This window comes from Onthophagus taurus, chromosome 1 (genome assembly GCF_036711975.1).
Source record: "Onthophagus taurus isolate NC chromosome 1, IU_Otau_3.0, whole genome shotgun sequence".
Taxonomy (NCBI): domain Eukaryota; kingdom Metazoa; phylum Arthropoda; class Insecta; order Coleoptera; family Scarabaeidae; genus Onthophagus; species Onthophagus taurus.
In genome coordinates this window covers 32,291,230-32,309,295 of record NC_091966.1, presented here as the reverse complement: position 1 = coordinate 32,309,295, position 18,066 = coordinate 32,291,230, and the positions used below count along the sequence as shown (strand labels likewise).

At 34.5% G+C, this 18,066-nt stretch overlaps 1 protein-coding gene across 4 annotated transcripts in view; it reads right to left on the bottom strand.

The window, feature by feature from the left end:
• LOC111415884 (discoidin domain-containing receptor 2-like) overlaps positions 1-18,066 on the bottom strand; it is a 177,954-nt gene that overhangs the window by 6,925 nt on the left and 152,963 nt on the right. For 3 of the 4 annotated variants that reach the window (XM_071199831.1, XM_071199829.1, XM_071199827.1), the window contains 4 exons: positions 12,757-12,861; positions 12,497-12,684; positions 10,814-11,245; positions 32-169 (listed from right to left, as the gene is read on the bottom strand). In XM_071199831.1, the coding sequence (XP_071055932.1) occupies positions 32-169; positions 10,814-11,245; positions 12,497-12,684; positions 12,757-12,861 (863 nt within the window). The remainder of the gene's footprint in view (positions 1-31; positions 170-10,813; positions 11,246-12,496; positions 12,685-12,756; positions 12,862-18,066) is intronic. The other variant, XM_071199835.1, reaches the window with a different exon arrangement.

Genomic DNA, 18,066 nt, shown 5'->3' with positions numbered 1-18,066 from the left:
AGTTTCTTTTAAACACTTTTTCACCACTTACATCTCCAGCGTGACACGTTCCTAATTTTTCAACTAATCTCAGGGAATAACGTGGAACTGGGATCAGTTCAGCCTCTCTGCAACTGTAGCTATGCGCCATGCTGGGAGCGATGTTCCAACAGACGACCGGTGGTGGCATCTGCATACAAACAACGGACCTCGTTAGTCCTTTCGCGCGTGAGATATTCGCTCGAGATTGTTTGGTGGGCATACATGTTGAACCCGCCTCCACAAAGGTAATTTCCAGTAACAATGTCTCTAACCCGTCTGCAGGTAGATTGAATCGATTCTGTAGAAGGTTTTCGTAGATTTCACAAAATCAACTTTTTTTCCTTTTATTCTTATCAAATTATTACCGTGCGCTTGGAATATTTATTAATTTTGTATTTATTTTCTTATAAAGAATTCAAAATTACATAAGTTGAAGATGGTGATTTAGTAAAGAATTTCTGCGTGGAGAATTCGAATTTTAAATTTACACATTGTGAATATACACCGATTGCAGCAAGGGACCGCCATTTTCGCAATTTCTAACAGCCCGAAATTAAAAATTTTATTGGTGTTATTGGAATTTGCTAATGGATACATGTAAAGTACAAAAATTCGCGCAACAAATGTGGCTGCATCGCGAGCTACGCCATATTGATTTGATTGCCAAACTCAAAACATCCGTGGGTTTAATTGAATAGAGAATGTAGAGAAAAAATGTTTTATGATTGTGTAGAACAGGCAAAAAATTATTAACTATTTGATTTGATAAATTCGATGCTCCCTTTCTTCATTATTCAACAAAACAAGTAAAATTAACATATTGTAACTTACTATTCGTAACATACTATTAGTGAAAAGTGCAAGCTTAAGTTGTATTCTCAAAATTTCTGATGTTTTTGTTGATAAAGACATCAAAATTTTCTGCTACTGATCAATTACTTCTGAATGTGACTGAAGATTTGATGTAACTTTTGAGAACAACAATATTAAAGAAATAATAACGGAATATATGGAATCAAGTGAACGCGAGAATCTGTATCTAAAGCATGAGTGAATCGGTATTGGAGGTTGCCGGTAATAATACGGCAATATGAAGATGAATGGTGCCCTCTAGACGTACGTCGAAAAATAATTTTAGAAAGACGGATGAACCTACGTGTATTGAAGAGTCTCAGGTGATGACAGTGTGGAAAATACGAGAGACAAAACTCAGACATGTTATCCAGGTTAAGGTTCGTGATACAATAAATTCATTAAGAAAAAGGTAAGCAGACGCAATTCCAATTTTCTAACTGGAATATACCGTAATATAACCGTAATATACATATCCTATGAATGTTCATAAAAATATAAATGGGTTACCTAAATAAGATCACAGATTACTTGAGAAACATATTTTATGTTTGAGGGTCAGCTCGATTTTCAGAAGGGACGTTTTTTCAGTAGGCAAATTTTGGTTCGATACTTTTCTTGTTCTTCCTCTTCTAATAGGACTATGTTCTGTTTTTCTGGGTTTAGACCTCCTGCGACCCTGTTGTGCAACTATCACGCCATCTTTTAGATGGTCTTACAGAGGTTCGTTTGGTATCTGGTTGTTCTAGCATGGTCTATTTTGCCAATATTTGTGGAGTCATCCTATTTCCATAATCTCTCCATTCCTTTTGCCGGAATCACACCCATCTCACCACATCCTAAACTTGGTTCTCACTGTCTTCATTTCGGCCGATCTTATTGTTTATTTGTTTTTGCCGTATCTGTTCGTGTCTCTGTATCATAAGGAAGTATAGATTTTAAACAGGTTTTATATATTCGGACTTTACTTTTCGTCGGGATATACTGGTTTCCCCATATAATGTCCAGATGTTTGATTAACTGTGTTTACTTATTTTCTTACTACATTTATAAGATTTCTGTCACTACGTATTTCTACTTCTAGATTGTTAAGGTTCACTGTTAGATAATTTTATCGTTCACTACGAGCTTGCATCTAATTGGTTCTTTAGATTGATTGTGATTTGTCAATCGATATCAATATATTCATTGCTTTCCGATAAAAAAAGCGTGTTTACATATCACAATACTTTAATACTGTTGTTCCTCATTCTGTACCCAGCATTAACCTCATTCAGTACAACAATAATTTCATCTACAGTGTGTTAATTAATTATTGTACCCGACGTCATTATTGCAAGTATGTAACCAATAACGCGATTTGCGTATTGCAATATGAATACTGTGATATTGGTTGTATACTTGCAATGATGACGTCGGGTGTGATAATTAATTAACACAGTGTATAGTGATTATCTATACTGGCTCCATTTTTCCATTCATTAATAATTCTCACTATTCTATTGTGGGTCTTATGATTCTTAAGTATTTTTACTATATCCAGAAGACTTACCCTACCACAGTCAAATTCAAGGGCCTTTTCAATAAACTCCGCAGTATACATTGTCAATCTAGTCTATCGGACGCCTCATTATTCCTTCTTATATTGAGGAGTGATTGTATTGTTCTGACTTTTTGTACCAGGATTTTAGTAAGGAATTTTAAGACGATGTTTAGTAATGTTACTCTTCAATCGTTTATTGGGTCCTTCTTTAGTCCCTTTTTGAATATAAGAATGGTGACACCAATGTATCTTTCTGACGGTATTATTTTTTTTTTAACAATTCTGTTGAAGAGTTTAGTTAATTCTTTTTGAATTTCTGAACTTCCATACTTAATAAGCTCGTTGATATATCAGTAATTAATTCAACTTCACTTTTTGGATTTGTTCCGTGTTTATTTCATTTTTCTTCTGCATTAATGGTGGCTAGGCCAAGAGTTTCGTCGCCTTGAGGTAAGTCTCGACAATCGAATGGTTGATCAAATAATGATAAGATATGGCTTATTAGCGGAGGCAATATAGAAGGCACATGACTGATGTATAGTGAACGAGTTGTGTGTAAATAACGACAAAACTGTTAGAGCTCTGCAGCTTTAGAAACCTTGAAGACCAACATACAAACATTCCTCGTACATAATCACCTCGTATCATAGTCTCCGGAAATCATGTTATGCGTATGGAATCAAAAATTATTTAATGTATTCATTAAATGATATAGTACTTATCACATTATCATAAATATTATCACATTTATTAGGCATTTGTTCATTAGCTACTTAATTGTTTTATTCTTGTATGGGGTGCATATTTTGCCACAGAACGCAAGTTCAGATGACAATATAAAGCGGTTGGGATTGGGTTGCAAGGGCTGGTGGGGTTTGTTTATAGACATGATTGTCAACTTACGTTTATTAAGCTGTCGATTATTTATTTATTTACATTTTGTACGTTTATTTATTGTGTTGTACATTGCCATATACAGGGTGATTCATAAGTAATGGGCCAAATTGTAAATGTACGTTCAGGAGGCCAAAATAATAATATTTTCATTAACAATAATGGGTCTTAGTCTGCTCCTTACTGAGATACAGGATGTTAAAGCGAAAAAAATAAAATAGATTTTTGTTAATAGATCAGCTACTTTTTTACATAATGACTCATAGTTGACTTATAGTTTTTGTAAGGGTAAACAATAATGTGTGAGAGGATTTGAGTTAACTCGTAGATGTCGCCACATGCGCCATATGAATTAGATGAAATCAGCTACAAATTTTTTATCGCTCATTATTTTATAACATACTTGTTTAATTTGGATAGCCCCATCATTTCTGTAGAAAAAAGCTATACTTCTTTGATCTTGAAAATATTAACGATTTTCGAGATATTTGAATTTTACTAATTCACTACACTACATTTCACGGTGGTCGACGTAGCATTAATCTGTTAAGACACAAGCATGGCATGGAATGTTGACATTTACCTAACCGTAATTGATAATTGATAACAATATTAAACTGAAACCATAAAAAATTACGTAATAAAACAATTTATTGTACGCCAGTTAATAAAACGAAATACAACATTAGAACAGACTTGAACTAACAAGGGAAGTGTCACAACTGTGTCTCACCGATTTCGATGCAATTTGGTACAGTCATAGAATGGGCCAAAATAAGGTTCGTACATTTTTTTATACGTGCGGTAAAAGCCCCTGGGGCGAGTTATAGGGGTTGAAAGTTTGGAGAAAAAGTACGTTTTCACTTATATTTTAAAAATGAAAAGTGCTATCAAAATTTGGTAAATTGTAACTGATATTCATTTTAAAAGAGCTTTCTTTTGATGTATCACACATATACCAGAGGGTTAAGAAGGGCGAACTACCCCTATTTTTTTGGAATTATTTAAAAACCACCCTATCGATTTTGGCGGCATTAAGTATACTTCCAGCACGTTCAAAAATATTAGTTAAGGGTTTTTTCCCATTCGCTCTAGATCATCCCCAGCGAAGTTACGAGGGTTAACATGTAACCACTTTTCGTAAGAATGATGTGATAAAATTGTCAGGTATTTTGAAAATACTTTAACAAAACCGTAAATTAGTCGCACAATAAAATGTTTAATGTAAAATAAGGCATAATACACCATTTAGGGGTGGTTGGGGTTAACCACCCCCTTAAAAATTAATTCTATCCCGGGCATTACTTGTTGATTACGGCGAAATTTGGTACTGTGTTTGTTTTATATTTGAAGTAAAAATTTTTGAAAATGGTTATAAGGGTTACAAATTAGGGGTAGTTTTTTGTTTATACCTCGAAGATGAAAACTGCCATCGTAACTGTGGTATTGTTTTTTAAAAATCTATCTATCGATGTTCCACGAGGTAAACTACCCTCATTTTCTTTAAATAATAAATATAAAACTACTAGATAAATAAGATATTTTATTTATTTATGAGTTAAAAAGCAACTGACAAAAAAAAATAGTTCAATATACCAAAGAAGTTTATTCTACATTACTAATTGACGTTTTTTATGTTCAATGTTAAATTTATTCTTTCATTAATTTAACACTTTTTTCCTATCTTCTATAAAATTCCTTTATTAATAAAGGAAAATTAATGAAAGAATAAATAGAAATTCTCTATCACATCATTAACATTGTTAAGTTTATTTTTATTCTACATAATGTTGCCAAAAATACACCTACCAAAAAAATTTTGGCACAATATTTGTTTTTTTAGTGCCGCTTGCTAAAGGTCATTTCTCAAAATAGTTTTTTCTAGTATAAAAGAACGTGTGCCCAGTGGGTAGATTTTAGTTTCAGAGCAACTGACAGAAGCAATGGTTACAATAAACCCAATAAACGTTTTAAATTTGCTAATGACAGTTTTTACTGTTATGAATATTCCCCAGACTCCTGTAAATGAAGCAGAAGTTAGTTTAAAAGAAAATATACAGCGTATTTTAATGGAAAGTATGGAAGACTACAATATGCAAATTGAAGACGAAACTGTATTAATTTTCGATTCATCCAATGGCATCAATGACGGTCAGCAAATTATTGAAGACCAGGATACAACTGACAGGTTTGTAGAAGATACTGATGCTCATTGTCCATTGAAGGATGACATCGACTACGAGTACAAATTAGAGGCGGTAAATTACTGGACAAGTGGGAAGAAAGGTTATTTGAAACTAGAAACCGTAAAAAACAAATACCGAAAAGTAACGTCAAAGACCCAATTGCACAGATGGTCTAAATATATTGAAGAAAGAGGGACATACAAAGAAAAATTAGCAGAAATTACCGAATTTGTAATTAATCAAGCGAGAGCCGCCGTAGATAATAAATTGCCACTACATGATATTGATATACGCAGATGGGCTATACAAGCTAGAAATGAAAAGAATTTATCTCCTCAACTGTTCAAAGCATCTCATAGCTGGGTGCAACGTTTTAAGAAAGCAAATCGGTTAGTAAGCCGAAAAATAACAAAATTTCTATCCCAAAAACAAATTGGAAATGTTGATCGAGTAAAAACTTTAGCAAAAGATTTCGTTAAAGAGGCAAAGCTACAAATCCAAATATATGGACCTGAAAACACCTACAATTCGGATCAGAGCGGTTTTAACTTGGAATTCCATTCGGGAAGAACATTAAGCGATTTAGGAGTTAAAACCGTAGAAAGTGTGGTCCAGTCGGTGTCATCTACAACGCACAGTTACACAATTCAACCCGTAATATCTGCTGATGGGAAACTTCTTTCTCCACTTTTTATTGTTTTAAAAGAACCCTCTGGCAGCTTTGGACCGAGGGTAGCAAATACAATGTTTAAAGCAGACAATATATACGTTTTGGCATCAAAATCTGGAAAGTTAACTTCAGAACACATGAAAAATTGGCTCCAAAATGTATATTTTCCAAATACTGGTTCTAAATCATTATTATTATTAGATTCTTGGAGTGGCCATTGTCCTGAAGTTATTAGTGAAATAACTCCATCAGGTACTAATTTTAAACATTTATCTATACCTGCAGGGACAACAGGTCAAATACAGCCCCTAGATGTATTTGGTTTCAGAATATGGAAAAATTTTATTAGAAGATTCTCTGATCAGATTATTCTTTACCAGTATGATGTCAATTTACATCAGAGGGATAACATATTAAAATTGCAATCGTTGACGCATAACCAGTTGGCTTCCCCTCGGTTTATAAATGTTTTTAAATACGCATGGTTTGCAAGTGGCTATATAGAGGAGAGACCAGACCATTTTGAAAATCCCGTGGAAGTTTGCTTTTCGAGTGAGAAGCCAACGTGTGATATCTGTGGGGATATAGCGGTCATAACATGTGCATGGTGTAAAAAATCCTTATGTTTAAAACATTTTTTCCACGACTTTCATTTTTGCCAACACTACGTAGAATAAAAATAAATTTAATATTGAAAATTAATATAATACATAAAAAACGTCAATTAGTAATGTAGAATAAACTTCTTTGGTATATTGAACTATTTTTTTTGTCAGTTGCTTTTTAACTCATAAATAAATAAAATATCTTATTTATCTAGTAGTTTTATATTTATTATTTAAAGAAAATGAGGGTAGTTTACCTCGTGGAACATCGATAGATAGATTTTTAAAAAACAATACCACAGTTACGATGGCAGTTTTCATCTTCGAGGTATAAACAAAAAACTACCCCTAATTTGTAACCCTTATAACCATTTTCAAAAATTTTTACTTCAAATATAAAACAAACACAGTACCAAATTTCGCCGTAATCGACAAATAACGCCCGGGATAGAATTAATTTTTAAGGGGGTGGATAACCCCAACAACCCCTATATGGTGTATTATGCCTTATTTTACACTAAACATTTTATTGTGCGACTAATTTACGGTTTTGTTTAAAGTATTTTCAAAATACCTGACAATTTTATCACATCATTCTTACGAAAAGTGCTTACATGTTAACCCCCGTAACTTCGCTGGGGTTGATCTAGGGCGAATGGGAAAAAACCCTTAACTAATATTTTTGAACGCACTAGAAGTATACTTAATGCCGCCAAAATCGATAGGGTGGTTTTTAAATAATTCCAAAAAAATAGGGGTAGTTCGCCCTTTTTAACCCTCTGCTATATGTGTGACACATCAAAAGAAAGCTCTTTTAAAATGAATATCAGTTACAATTTACCAAATTTTGATAGCACTTTTCGTTTTCAAAATATAAGTGAAAACGTACTTTTTCTCCAAACTTTCAACCCCTATAACTCGCCCCAGGGGCTTTTACCGCACGTATAAAAAAATGTGCGAACCTTATTTTGGCCCATTCTATGACTGTACCAAATTGCATCGAAATCGGTGAGACACAGTTGTGACACTTCCCTTGTAAGACCACTTACGACAACTGTTATCAAAACCTACATATTAATGTTGTGCGAAGTTAAATTAAATTTAAGCTTAATTATGAGCTACTGCAAAAGGTTTTCAACATGACCACTACCAGCATTTATACACGCATTTAACCGTTTGGTTAAGGATTGTCTGACTTTAAAAAATGTAGCAGGATTATTTCGTATTGAATTGGCTGCATCTTGAATTCTATTCCATAACTCGTCTCGTGTATTTATAGTAGGTTCAGCATAGACCATTGATTTCATGTAACCCCACACATAAAAATCAAGTGGATTAAAATCGGGACTGCGAGGTGGCCACTGAAATTCACTACCACGTCCAATCCAACGGTGAGGGAATGTTTCATTCAGATGTTCGCGCACAGCACGTGAAAAATGTGGAGGAGCACCGTCTTGCATGAACCACATATTTCTTCTTAGTTGTAATGGAAGATCTCCCAAGAGGTCGACTAAGTCATTATTTAAAAAAATTAAATATGACTCTCCATTTAAATTAGGAGGTAATTCAACTGGGCCCAGTAATGTATTGCCTATTACACCGCACCACACATTTATTTTAAACTCGTGCTGGAAATGTCTATCTTTTTTTAAACGAGGGTTTTCGGTTTCCCAGGCATGACTATTTCGCCAATTAAAAACTCCGCGTCTGGTAAAGGTTGCTTCATCCGTGAAAAGAATGTTATTTAGGAATGTTGGATTATTATTCAATTTTCCTTTTAGCCACTGACAAAATTGAACTCTGATTCGATAATCTGTTGGAAGTAAATTTTGCACAGGTATAAAATGATAGGGATATAAATTTTCCTTGTGTAAAATTCTAGTCACGGATGGTTGGCTTATTCCAGTTGCTGCAGACAATCGACGAGTGCTTATTTCAGAATTTTGCGCAATTCTTACCAAAATTTCATCTTCTTGCTGCGGAGTGATAATCTTAGGACGTCCTGTATGATATTTTGGACGAAATGAACCTGTTTCACCCAATCGATTATAAATATTTTGAAATATCTTCCGGTTTGGCTGCCTTCTGTAAGGGTACATTTCACGATATTTTCTGGATGCTGCTTGCCCAGAAAAACGTTCTTGTGCGTAAACGCATAACATGTCTCTCATTTCTTCGTTTGAAAAGTGATTATGTCTCGGCATTTTGATTTATGTTAGGACAAGAATGAATCAGTTTACTTAACAATAAAATGTTTTAAACTATTCATTAAACGTAAAAGCTCATTGACGTTTCATAATTCATATGGCGCATGTGGCGACATCTACGAGTTAACTCAAATCCTCTCACACATTATTGTTTACCCTTACAAAAACTATAAGTCAACTATGAGTCATTATGTAGAAAAGTAGCTGATCTATTAACAAAAATCTATTTTATTTTTTTCGCTTTAACATCCTGTATCTCAGTAAGGAGCAGACTAAGACCCATTATTGTTAATGAAAATATTATTATTTTGGCCTCCTGAACGTACATTTACAATTTGGCCCATTACTTATGAATCACCCTGTATATAAGCTAACCATAATTAGCTTAGAGATGTTCATTTCTACAGCACAGGTGGAAAAAGATCACAGGAGAAAAAAAGATCTATATCTAACCTTCTCTAGGAAGACAAGAACTGAAGGCGGATTTCTGAATATAGGCCATAAGATTTAGAATAAGGTGCTTTAATAGTTGCGAGTATCAGCACCTAAGTGAAACTGATTTTTTTCAAGATGTTTCCTTCTTTTTAACTTTGTAGCTGACGCATGTTTTTCGTCTTGGTCCTAGTGTAGATTATATTTTTGGTCTGATTTAAGGTCGATGTAGAAGAGTTTGTTCGAAGTTTGTGCGGGCTTACAATTTTTTTATTTAAGTTGTTCGTATTTTGTTGATTGAATCGTTTTTGCTGAATAAGTAGTTTAAGTCCCTTTACAACAATAGGGAATAATTCCCATTGGAGGACTAAATATTCCAATCTTCTGTTGAATTAGAAGCTGTTTGCGATTATTCGCCAACATTAGCCATAGCTTTGCATGAACAAATTGTCATAATATCCATTGGTGAAATTCATCCACATGAAATTCAAGAAGATCAACACCAATATTATTGATGCAAATCTTGTTAAATAAATTAATTAATAGAATTTAATTCATAAGCGTATTTTTCTTTTAGTCTATTCATTACCCATTAACATTTCTTGATTGGAAGGTTAAATGATTAATGTTCGATCTCTATGCTAGTTAATTAAACATGTGGGTTCACTAGCGATCGCTTGAATAGTTAACGACGGTACATTGTACCAGTTAATAGGATATGACGTCATATTGAGCCGGGGGAAACTCTTTAATGACTCTTTCCTCAAAAGCCAATACCATTCGAATAGGTCCCAATTGTGTACGTTACTCAATTCATGACCTATTCGAGTTTCCATTTCAGTTGTACCCACAAAAAGAATCGTTCACTTTGAAAGAATGAGATCATAAAGATTATAATTTGAAATTAAAACAATCAACGAGGTTTGCGATCGTAAAGAGAAACGGTCATCTCGTTAAGACGTAATTAAATTAAGATAAAGTTTAATTGCACGAGTAAAAAGGCGTCTGCAATCTCCGGGTAAATATAATATCGAAACGGACTATTAAGATAACAAGTTGGAGTCTCGTAGACCTCTCGAAGTTCTATCTGGTCGCGACAGATAGAGAATTATGAACGAGACGGTCCATATTTGCGAATTGGCTTCGCTAGTCCGATCGGCGGAAAAAAGGGCAAAGGGTAGCTACGACGACCCGCTTTGATGTTCTCTAGAAAACTAACAGCGTACTTAATGCTCTTTAAAAATTGGATCGAGCTTTCGTTGAAACGCGAACGAAATCTGTAACGGTAATGTAATTAAACTGGATCAGTTGTAAAGTGATCCTTTTTTAATAGACTTTAAAATCTCTTAAAATGTGATTACATTTTGAATCTAATTCAAATTAGAAAAAAAAATTATTCTTACCCTTTGCTTTTCTCTAGGTGCAGTGTGATAACGTTTCCGATTTGGTGGATCCGTTGAAACTCTAGGAAAATAATTTCCAAGATTAACAATCTTCGATTTTGGACTAATCGATGGTGTACTCTGCAAACTTCTATAATGCAATGGAGACGAAACGTTTATTGGGCTATGAAGTAAAGATGGTGATGTAGGTAGTGGAGGAACTTCTGGCGGTTGATCGTCGTGTTCCGGTTCTTCAGGAGGTGTCGTAGGCGTTGCATTGGTCGTCACCCTCAAAGTCGCGTAATTAGGCGTGAAATATGAGTTCACTAGAGGTGATCGATACTGTTCGAAGGATACCGAAGATGGATCACTTGGTGCTTCGGCGCTTACCGGCGTCGGATGGCTACTGGTTGGCGCCGGATTGTTACCCGAAGACAGGTTCATTAGTAGGTCCTACGAAGGGAAAAGACGATTTAGATTGATGGGGTTAATAGAATGGGACTAATGCAACATCAGTTTGTGTCCGTTGATCATTATGATACATTATCAATGTTAACTAGTGACTAATGATCCTTTATTTATTTGTAAAAAGCAAAATAAAATCAAGATTTTTTTAAATCCAGCGGAGGTCGTTAAAAAATTTAAAACAGATTGTGTTTATACATGATGCTCACAAAAAGTGCTTTGAACATTTCAATTAACCACGTTCTATGTACCTCACATAAATATTACATGTCCCCTTTTAATTAAAAAATACCGCCTTTATACTGCACAGTTTTTTCTTGGTTCTTCTGAACGCGCGAAATATTTTAACAACCCTCGTTTTTTTTGTTATTACAACCACGATAAAAAAATAGTCTCTTTTCCATCAACATTTAAATCAGTTAACTTGAACTTCTATTGAACTATTTGAATTAGACTTGTTTTCCTCTTCACTTTATGTTGATTTTATGTAAATATTCCCAGTAAAAGAGACATCTCTTGGACATCTTGTGTTTACATCGCTTCGACGGCTCAGAATTGCAAATGGCCACTTCGAATGTTACAAACTCGACCCCGTTTTGTGATCGTAACCGTGCTCCGGAACGTTCAACGTTTGATTTACACCGTCGACAATAAAAAGAGCGTTTCTACGATGGTGATAAACGCTAAAGACCCCCTACTTTACCTTGTTTCGACGAGTTTCTTTTATTGTTCCGTCGAAACTTTTGCAATAAGAGCAACTGTTTTTTCACATTCTCTAGAGAATATCTTGTTCATTATAACGCCATTAAGATTTTTTTATTCATGACACTAAAGATAAAACTATTTATTTTGAAACAATCGGTAAGATTGTTACACTCTAATGATTTGTTGGTGATTTTTTTGAAACAAAACGAACTCGTTGCAATCAGTTTCCGAAGAGTTCGCCTGCCCCAAAGCATCGGAGTACGTGCTCGAACCCGTTCTCATTGGAGCACGTGCCCCCGTTACACAACGAATGACCCGGTGAAATATTTAAGAACGTACACGGCGATTATCGATTGCCCTAACGATGTTCCCAACGAAGATTAGATTTACTAAAATTGCCCCAAAGGCTTTTGCTTTAGGCGTCATTTAATGGATCCATTCGGTGACGAACACAATCATTAAAGCTCTTAAGAAACTTCTTAAGTAATTGAATCGACAAACACAACAACAATAAACGCTCCGACGAGTACGTACTTTTGGATTTACCTTCATGTTTATCGTTACTCCGAAAGGGTTCCGAAGGAGAGTCGGCGAACCTTGAAGTTTGTGGCGGCGACTGATTAAGAGGATGATAACAAAGACTATGAGAAGAAGAAGCATTATCGCTGTTAAAACTCCGATAATTACTTCTACGTAACTTTCACTATCTTTTCTTGCTGAAACTAAATAAACAACATAAAAATAGAGTTAAATTAGTTAATTTTCTCGGTAAATTAAAGTGGTTGTATACACACTTGTTTCGAAGGACTCTATAAAGCTGTCGCCATCGGAGCTCATCACCAGCTCGGTCTCTTCGGACTCCAATGTCTCTTCTTCGCTGACGTTGAAAGCCACAGGCACTACAACACGTGCTAATCAGCGAGTACACACCCGGTATGCAAACTAAGGACGATGGCCACTTTAGGCCGATGGCTCAACACGATAGTCCACGGTATTCCTGATTACATACCGTTCACTGGGGCGAACTAAGCGTTTTCCCGTTAAATATATGATTCAAACTGGAAATTGGCAAAGGATTCAGAAAAGGGAAATCTTTTGTTCTTTAAATAATACACTTTCAGTAAAGATCTAATTTAAACTTTTTCTTTACGATAAGACTTAACGTCGCGTCGTTAAGTTTGATATAATGGATTTTCTCTTCTATTATCAAACCGCGCCGGTGAAGACTGCTGTATCATTATTTCTAATTTGGATGGGTTTTGAGAGAGCGAATTCCGAAACGTTCTCGTCTTGATTGATTGTTTCCGTAACACGCGCCGAGGGTTTTGTGCAAATTGATACGGTTGACATTCGGGGAGGAAGCGGCGATAAAATGGCAAATAAAGCCCAAAGGGCCGCGATTCCCTTGATTGATAACATTATTACGCTATCGCGGGCGCAAATGAGAAACGTGGAGCTCGAATCGAGGGAATTTATCGAAAGCCGATTGCTTTTGATTAATCGCGGTGTTAAAATGCTCGTACGTTCTTACGCGTCTCCCTACAACTAATTTATTCCAAGGCCTATTATAGGCACGCGAATAAAATATTAATTATTGCTCGGCTTCGTTCCAGGATTTTATATTCATGTATTCATGTATTAGCTTACCTAGGTTATTAATATTTTTTTTCTATTGGAATATTAAACCGGTCTCAATGACGGTTATCGGATCGATATTACTTTACATAATTTAAATCTGCTAAAGAATTACAGCCTTAGTGGTTACTATAATTTGTAGTTATAATCGGTGGATTAGTTATAATATGAAAAGTATGATATAGTAATACACTTTGATAGAATTTCAAGTTAAGTCTGTATTTTTAATTTAGTTAATGTAATATTCTTTGCCTCTAAAGTTTCCTTTTGAGGTCGCCGAAAAAATATCTTAAAAATAAATATTTGACCCTGATTTTATGTTTTTTTTTCTTCAGAAGGAATGTAGCGAAATTAACAGTTAAATTAAAATTAACAATAATTTAAAAATTATCAATTACCCTTTTGTATTCTGTACAACGCACTTCACAGTTAAAGAATAAGTTTAGTTCAACAAGCTCAGTAGATCATCTCTGAAATAAAAGTTGTTATAATAAGTGTTTGCAGAATTTTTTAAATTTTTAGTGAAATGGACACTGAAGAATGTCATTCAACAAATGGGCATTTCCACTGCAAGGTGGACGAGAATAGAAAGAAACTCCTTCCTATCAATTGAACAATCGTATTTTGTGGAATTCACGGTTTCTTCGTGAAGGGATCTTAGTTAGAAAAGATTGCGGATTTATCAACATTTAACCGTCTGGCACCACAACCACTGTAGATAAATGGCGCTATAGCGCTTGCATTAAGACCATGATTTTTCGACATTAAATTTGTAGAACGAGATCGCGCTGCTTGAGACCCAAACAGTTAAAGTACAAGCAGGTGATGTGTTGCAAGATTCTTGTAAATTCTGTTTAGCTAACGCGAAGTGTACTTCAGTTCAAAATGAACCAATCGACATATGAACCCAGGTTAAAAAAACAAATCGTTGATAAGGTAAATAAATTTGACGGTTTTTCTATTTTGGCTGACGAAACGTCTGAAATATCAGGAAAATGTTATGATCAAAAAAGAACTTTTAGCATTTTCAAGCATTAGAAATGTTTAATGTCAAAACGATAAGGGTCGTGATCCTAAATACAGTATCTAATTTTCGCTTGGACATGGTTGAACTAGTGAGTCTTGGATTTGATGAATGTGCGGTAATGGCTGAAAAAGAATCGAGTGTGCAACAAAGAATTAAAATAAAGCAACCCAAAGCAAACTTCTTCGATTGTGCATCACGCAAAATGATTTAGTTATTGATGACTTAGGCTCACTGCGGGAATCTCAAAAGTATTCAGAATTCTGGTATCGAAGATTTAGGTGCCGGTTTCTTTGAGATCTGGGTATCATTGCCAGAGTTTGGTGATTTGGAACTTGAGAAGGTAGCAACATATTATCACAACAATCAGCCACGAATAATTAAAATAAAATGTTAAATGTTTGAAATTCTAAAGATTAATTACTTCAAGCCGTAGTGTCAGCTCTGTTATCTGTCTAACTTATTTCTCTGAAATATTACTTGGCTTAGTAGGAGAGTTATTCGTAGGACTTTGGAAAGTAGTAACCCTCGAACTTTACCAGGCTAGCCACAATGTATGTTTTCCCTATATTCTACCCTTTGTAGTAACTACATTTTGTCATATTACTGTCTTAGTTCTATAAATTATTTGCCACATTTTTGACATTTCTATTTTATTTCATTTTGATTGCGGTCTGCGATCATTTAGAATATTTTCTTCATCTTCTTATTAATTTTTAATGCCTGTTACCTTCCCACTTATAAAATATAAAACATATTTTTCTCTTCTTTCTAGTTTTTAGTAATTTATTATATCATATTGTTTAATTTTTAACATCATCTTTCATCCTTACAAAATCTGCTGACCTCTACAACAAGGTTCTTGATTTATTTTTGTGCTGTCGCCAGATTAGTGTTTTCTGTACTATTTTAATATCCTTTAAACCTTTTTATAACTTTTCTGCCCTCTTATAGATTTGTGCACCTTAATTTTGTATTGCTTATGCTATACTATGGTGTAGTTCTATGTTATTTTTGTTTCCTATTTCCTATCTAGTTTCTAGTAACTTCTTAATAATTATCTGAATTTATTCTAGCAACTATTAATATCTATTTCTTTCCTTCATCTTCTTTCTATTCAGCTTATATGTATGTCTTTGTGTAATATAATTAGGATTGAAGATTTAAATTATAGCTGTTCGCAGATTTTCAAACAACATAATACCCGTAAATTCTAATTCCACCCAAGCCCAACCAAACCCAATGCCCTACCCAAGCCATATCCAGCTCAACCATACTTAAATCACGCACACCAAGCTGAACCCGTATGATCTATAATCAAACCAAACCCAACCTATTCACACACAAACTAGTCCCAACCCAAGGACTGTAGAATCTAACAGGACTGCTACATCCATTGTATTTTTGTAGTCCACTAGGGATTGGTTGCCCGCAGTCTACGTCACACTATTTGCCACGCCTGGTAACTGTCTGCGTTTTTAGAGGTTATATGATAGACATTAATACGTCTAAAAACATAAAACTTCAAAAATAATATGAATACGTCTAGGATATAACCTCTAAAAATACACAGCAAACGCATAGACCATAACAACAGCTGGGCGTGGAAAATGGTGTGACGTAGTTTGCGGGCAGGTTGTCACAACAATGGATGTAGCAGTCCTGTTAGATTCTACTGTCCTTGGTCCCAACCCAAACAGTCCACAACCAAATCATCACATCCATAAGGTAAATCATAAGATAAATCAGATGAACCTAAGCTCAACTCACCTACTTCTAAGCCAGTCCTAAATTAAACAGATCCAAAACTAAATCAAATCCAACCATGTCACATTCTACCCAGATCCAACCTAAACCATGCAAATCTACCAATATCAAAACAATACCTTTCCCGTCTACACCAAGCCTGAACATAAACATGTTAATACGCTAACTCAAATATATATAATTTACATTACTGTTCTTTTTAATTTGCTTGTTATTTTCTATATTCTATTACTGTTGTTAATAATAAACGAACAATAAGCACAGTAAATATCTATTCTTCTTTGAAAACGTAAAGGTGATATTGCTTTTGATGATTAATTGGAGCTTCGTAATGGCTACCTATTTACTAATAGGCACATGGCTTCTAGATTACAACAATCATTTAAATTTTACTTTGGAAGGAACAGACAACAAGCTTATTCTTAAAGAAAATGATGGTGTTTAATAGAAAATCACAAATATTACAACACTATAAGACTACTAAATAATTACAATTTTTAAACCGCTAAGCAGCCTGCAAAAAATCTGTTCATTTATTTGTATGGGGTAGATTTTACTCTTTAATGAAGACATAGAACACCGATGCCAAGCCTAGTTTTTCGTTTTCAAATCAAGATTCGCCGTATTCTGATCGTTGCTCAAAATGTGACACTTTCTCCTTTATTCGTTGTTCTTGGTGCCAGATGTTTTTGTGTTTTTAGCCTTTTCTTTTGTAACTTCCACTACCATCAATAAAATTATCAACCTAATAAAACAATAGTTATTAATTTTTGTAAGATGTATACTTTATTATGAAATTTTTTAGAGAAACAAGAAATATAAGTGCTGAAACACCTAGATATAAACTTACATTGTAATGATGGTGGTTTTTCCATTCCCTGGAAACCTTAAAAAAAACTGCTAAATTGCTATTCTGAGAATTCCACTGATTTCCAAAGTAAATGGATAAAGTAGCTTGCTTTTGGGATAGCAAGCTTGCTCACTTCCATCAAGGTTTATATATTAAAAGTTGTCTAAGTTCCTATGCTGCAATACTTTGATTTTAGTTTGTGGGCGAGGGGCAAGAGCAGGAGTGTTTCGTGACGTAAGCGATCACGGATTGCGCACGCAACCTCATGGCCATGTGGTGCTCCATGCCTTTGTTTAATTTGAATTGCTTGGCGGTATTATTTTCCACATGTGACGTAATGCGCAGTATGGTTGCGTACGAACCTAGACAACCTCTTATATATAAACCTTGCACTTCCATTAAGTTTTAAGGGTTTTCTCCCGGAGTTCGACCGTGAACCGTAAAATATTCTTATTTATATTAATTTGTCTTTAGTAGCAATTAAACAATTGAATGGTTTACTAATATATCTTTTTCATTTTTAGCCATTTGGAAATTAATTAACATACACACTATGTATTTTAATTTTGATGACAACGGTGGTAATATCCTCTTATACCATGTTTTATGTCATTGATTTTCTGTATTGGTGGTACTGACCACGTTACGTTTAATCATAAGTATGAATGATTATAATCGTGGTAGCTTTCATTGGTAATATTATTACTACAATAAAGTCCATCACGGTAACATATTGCGCATTGAAACCAAGATGCTTGCAAAACTGCTTGGATATATAAAGTGTAATGAAATTTATAGGTTTAAGCTTATGGGTTGTAAATATTTCTG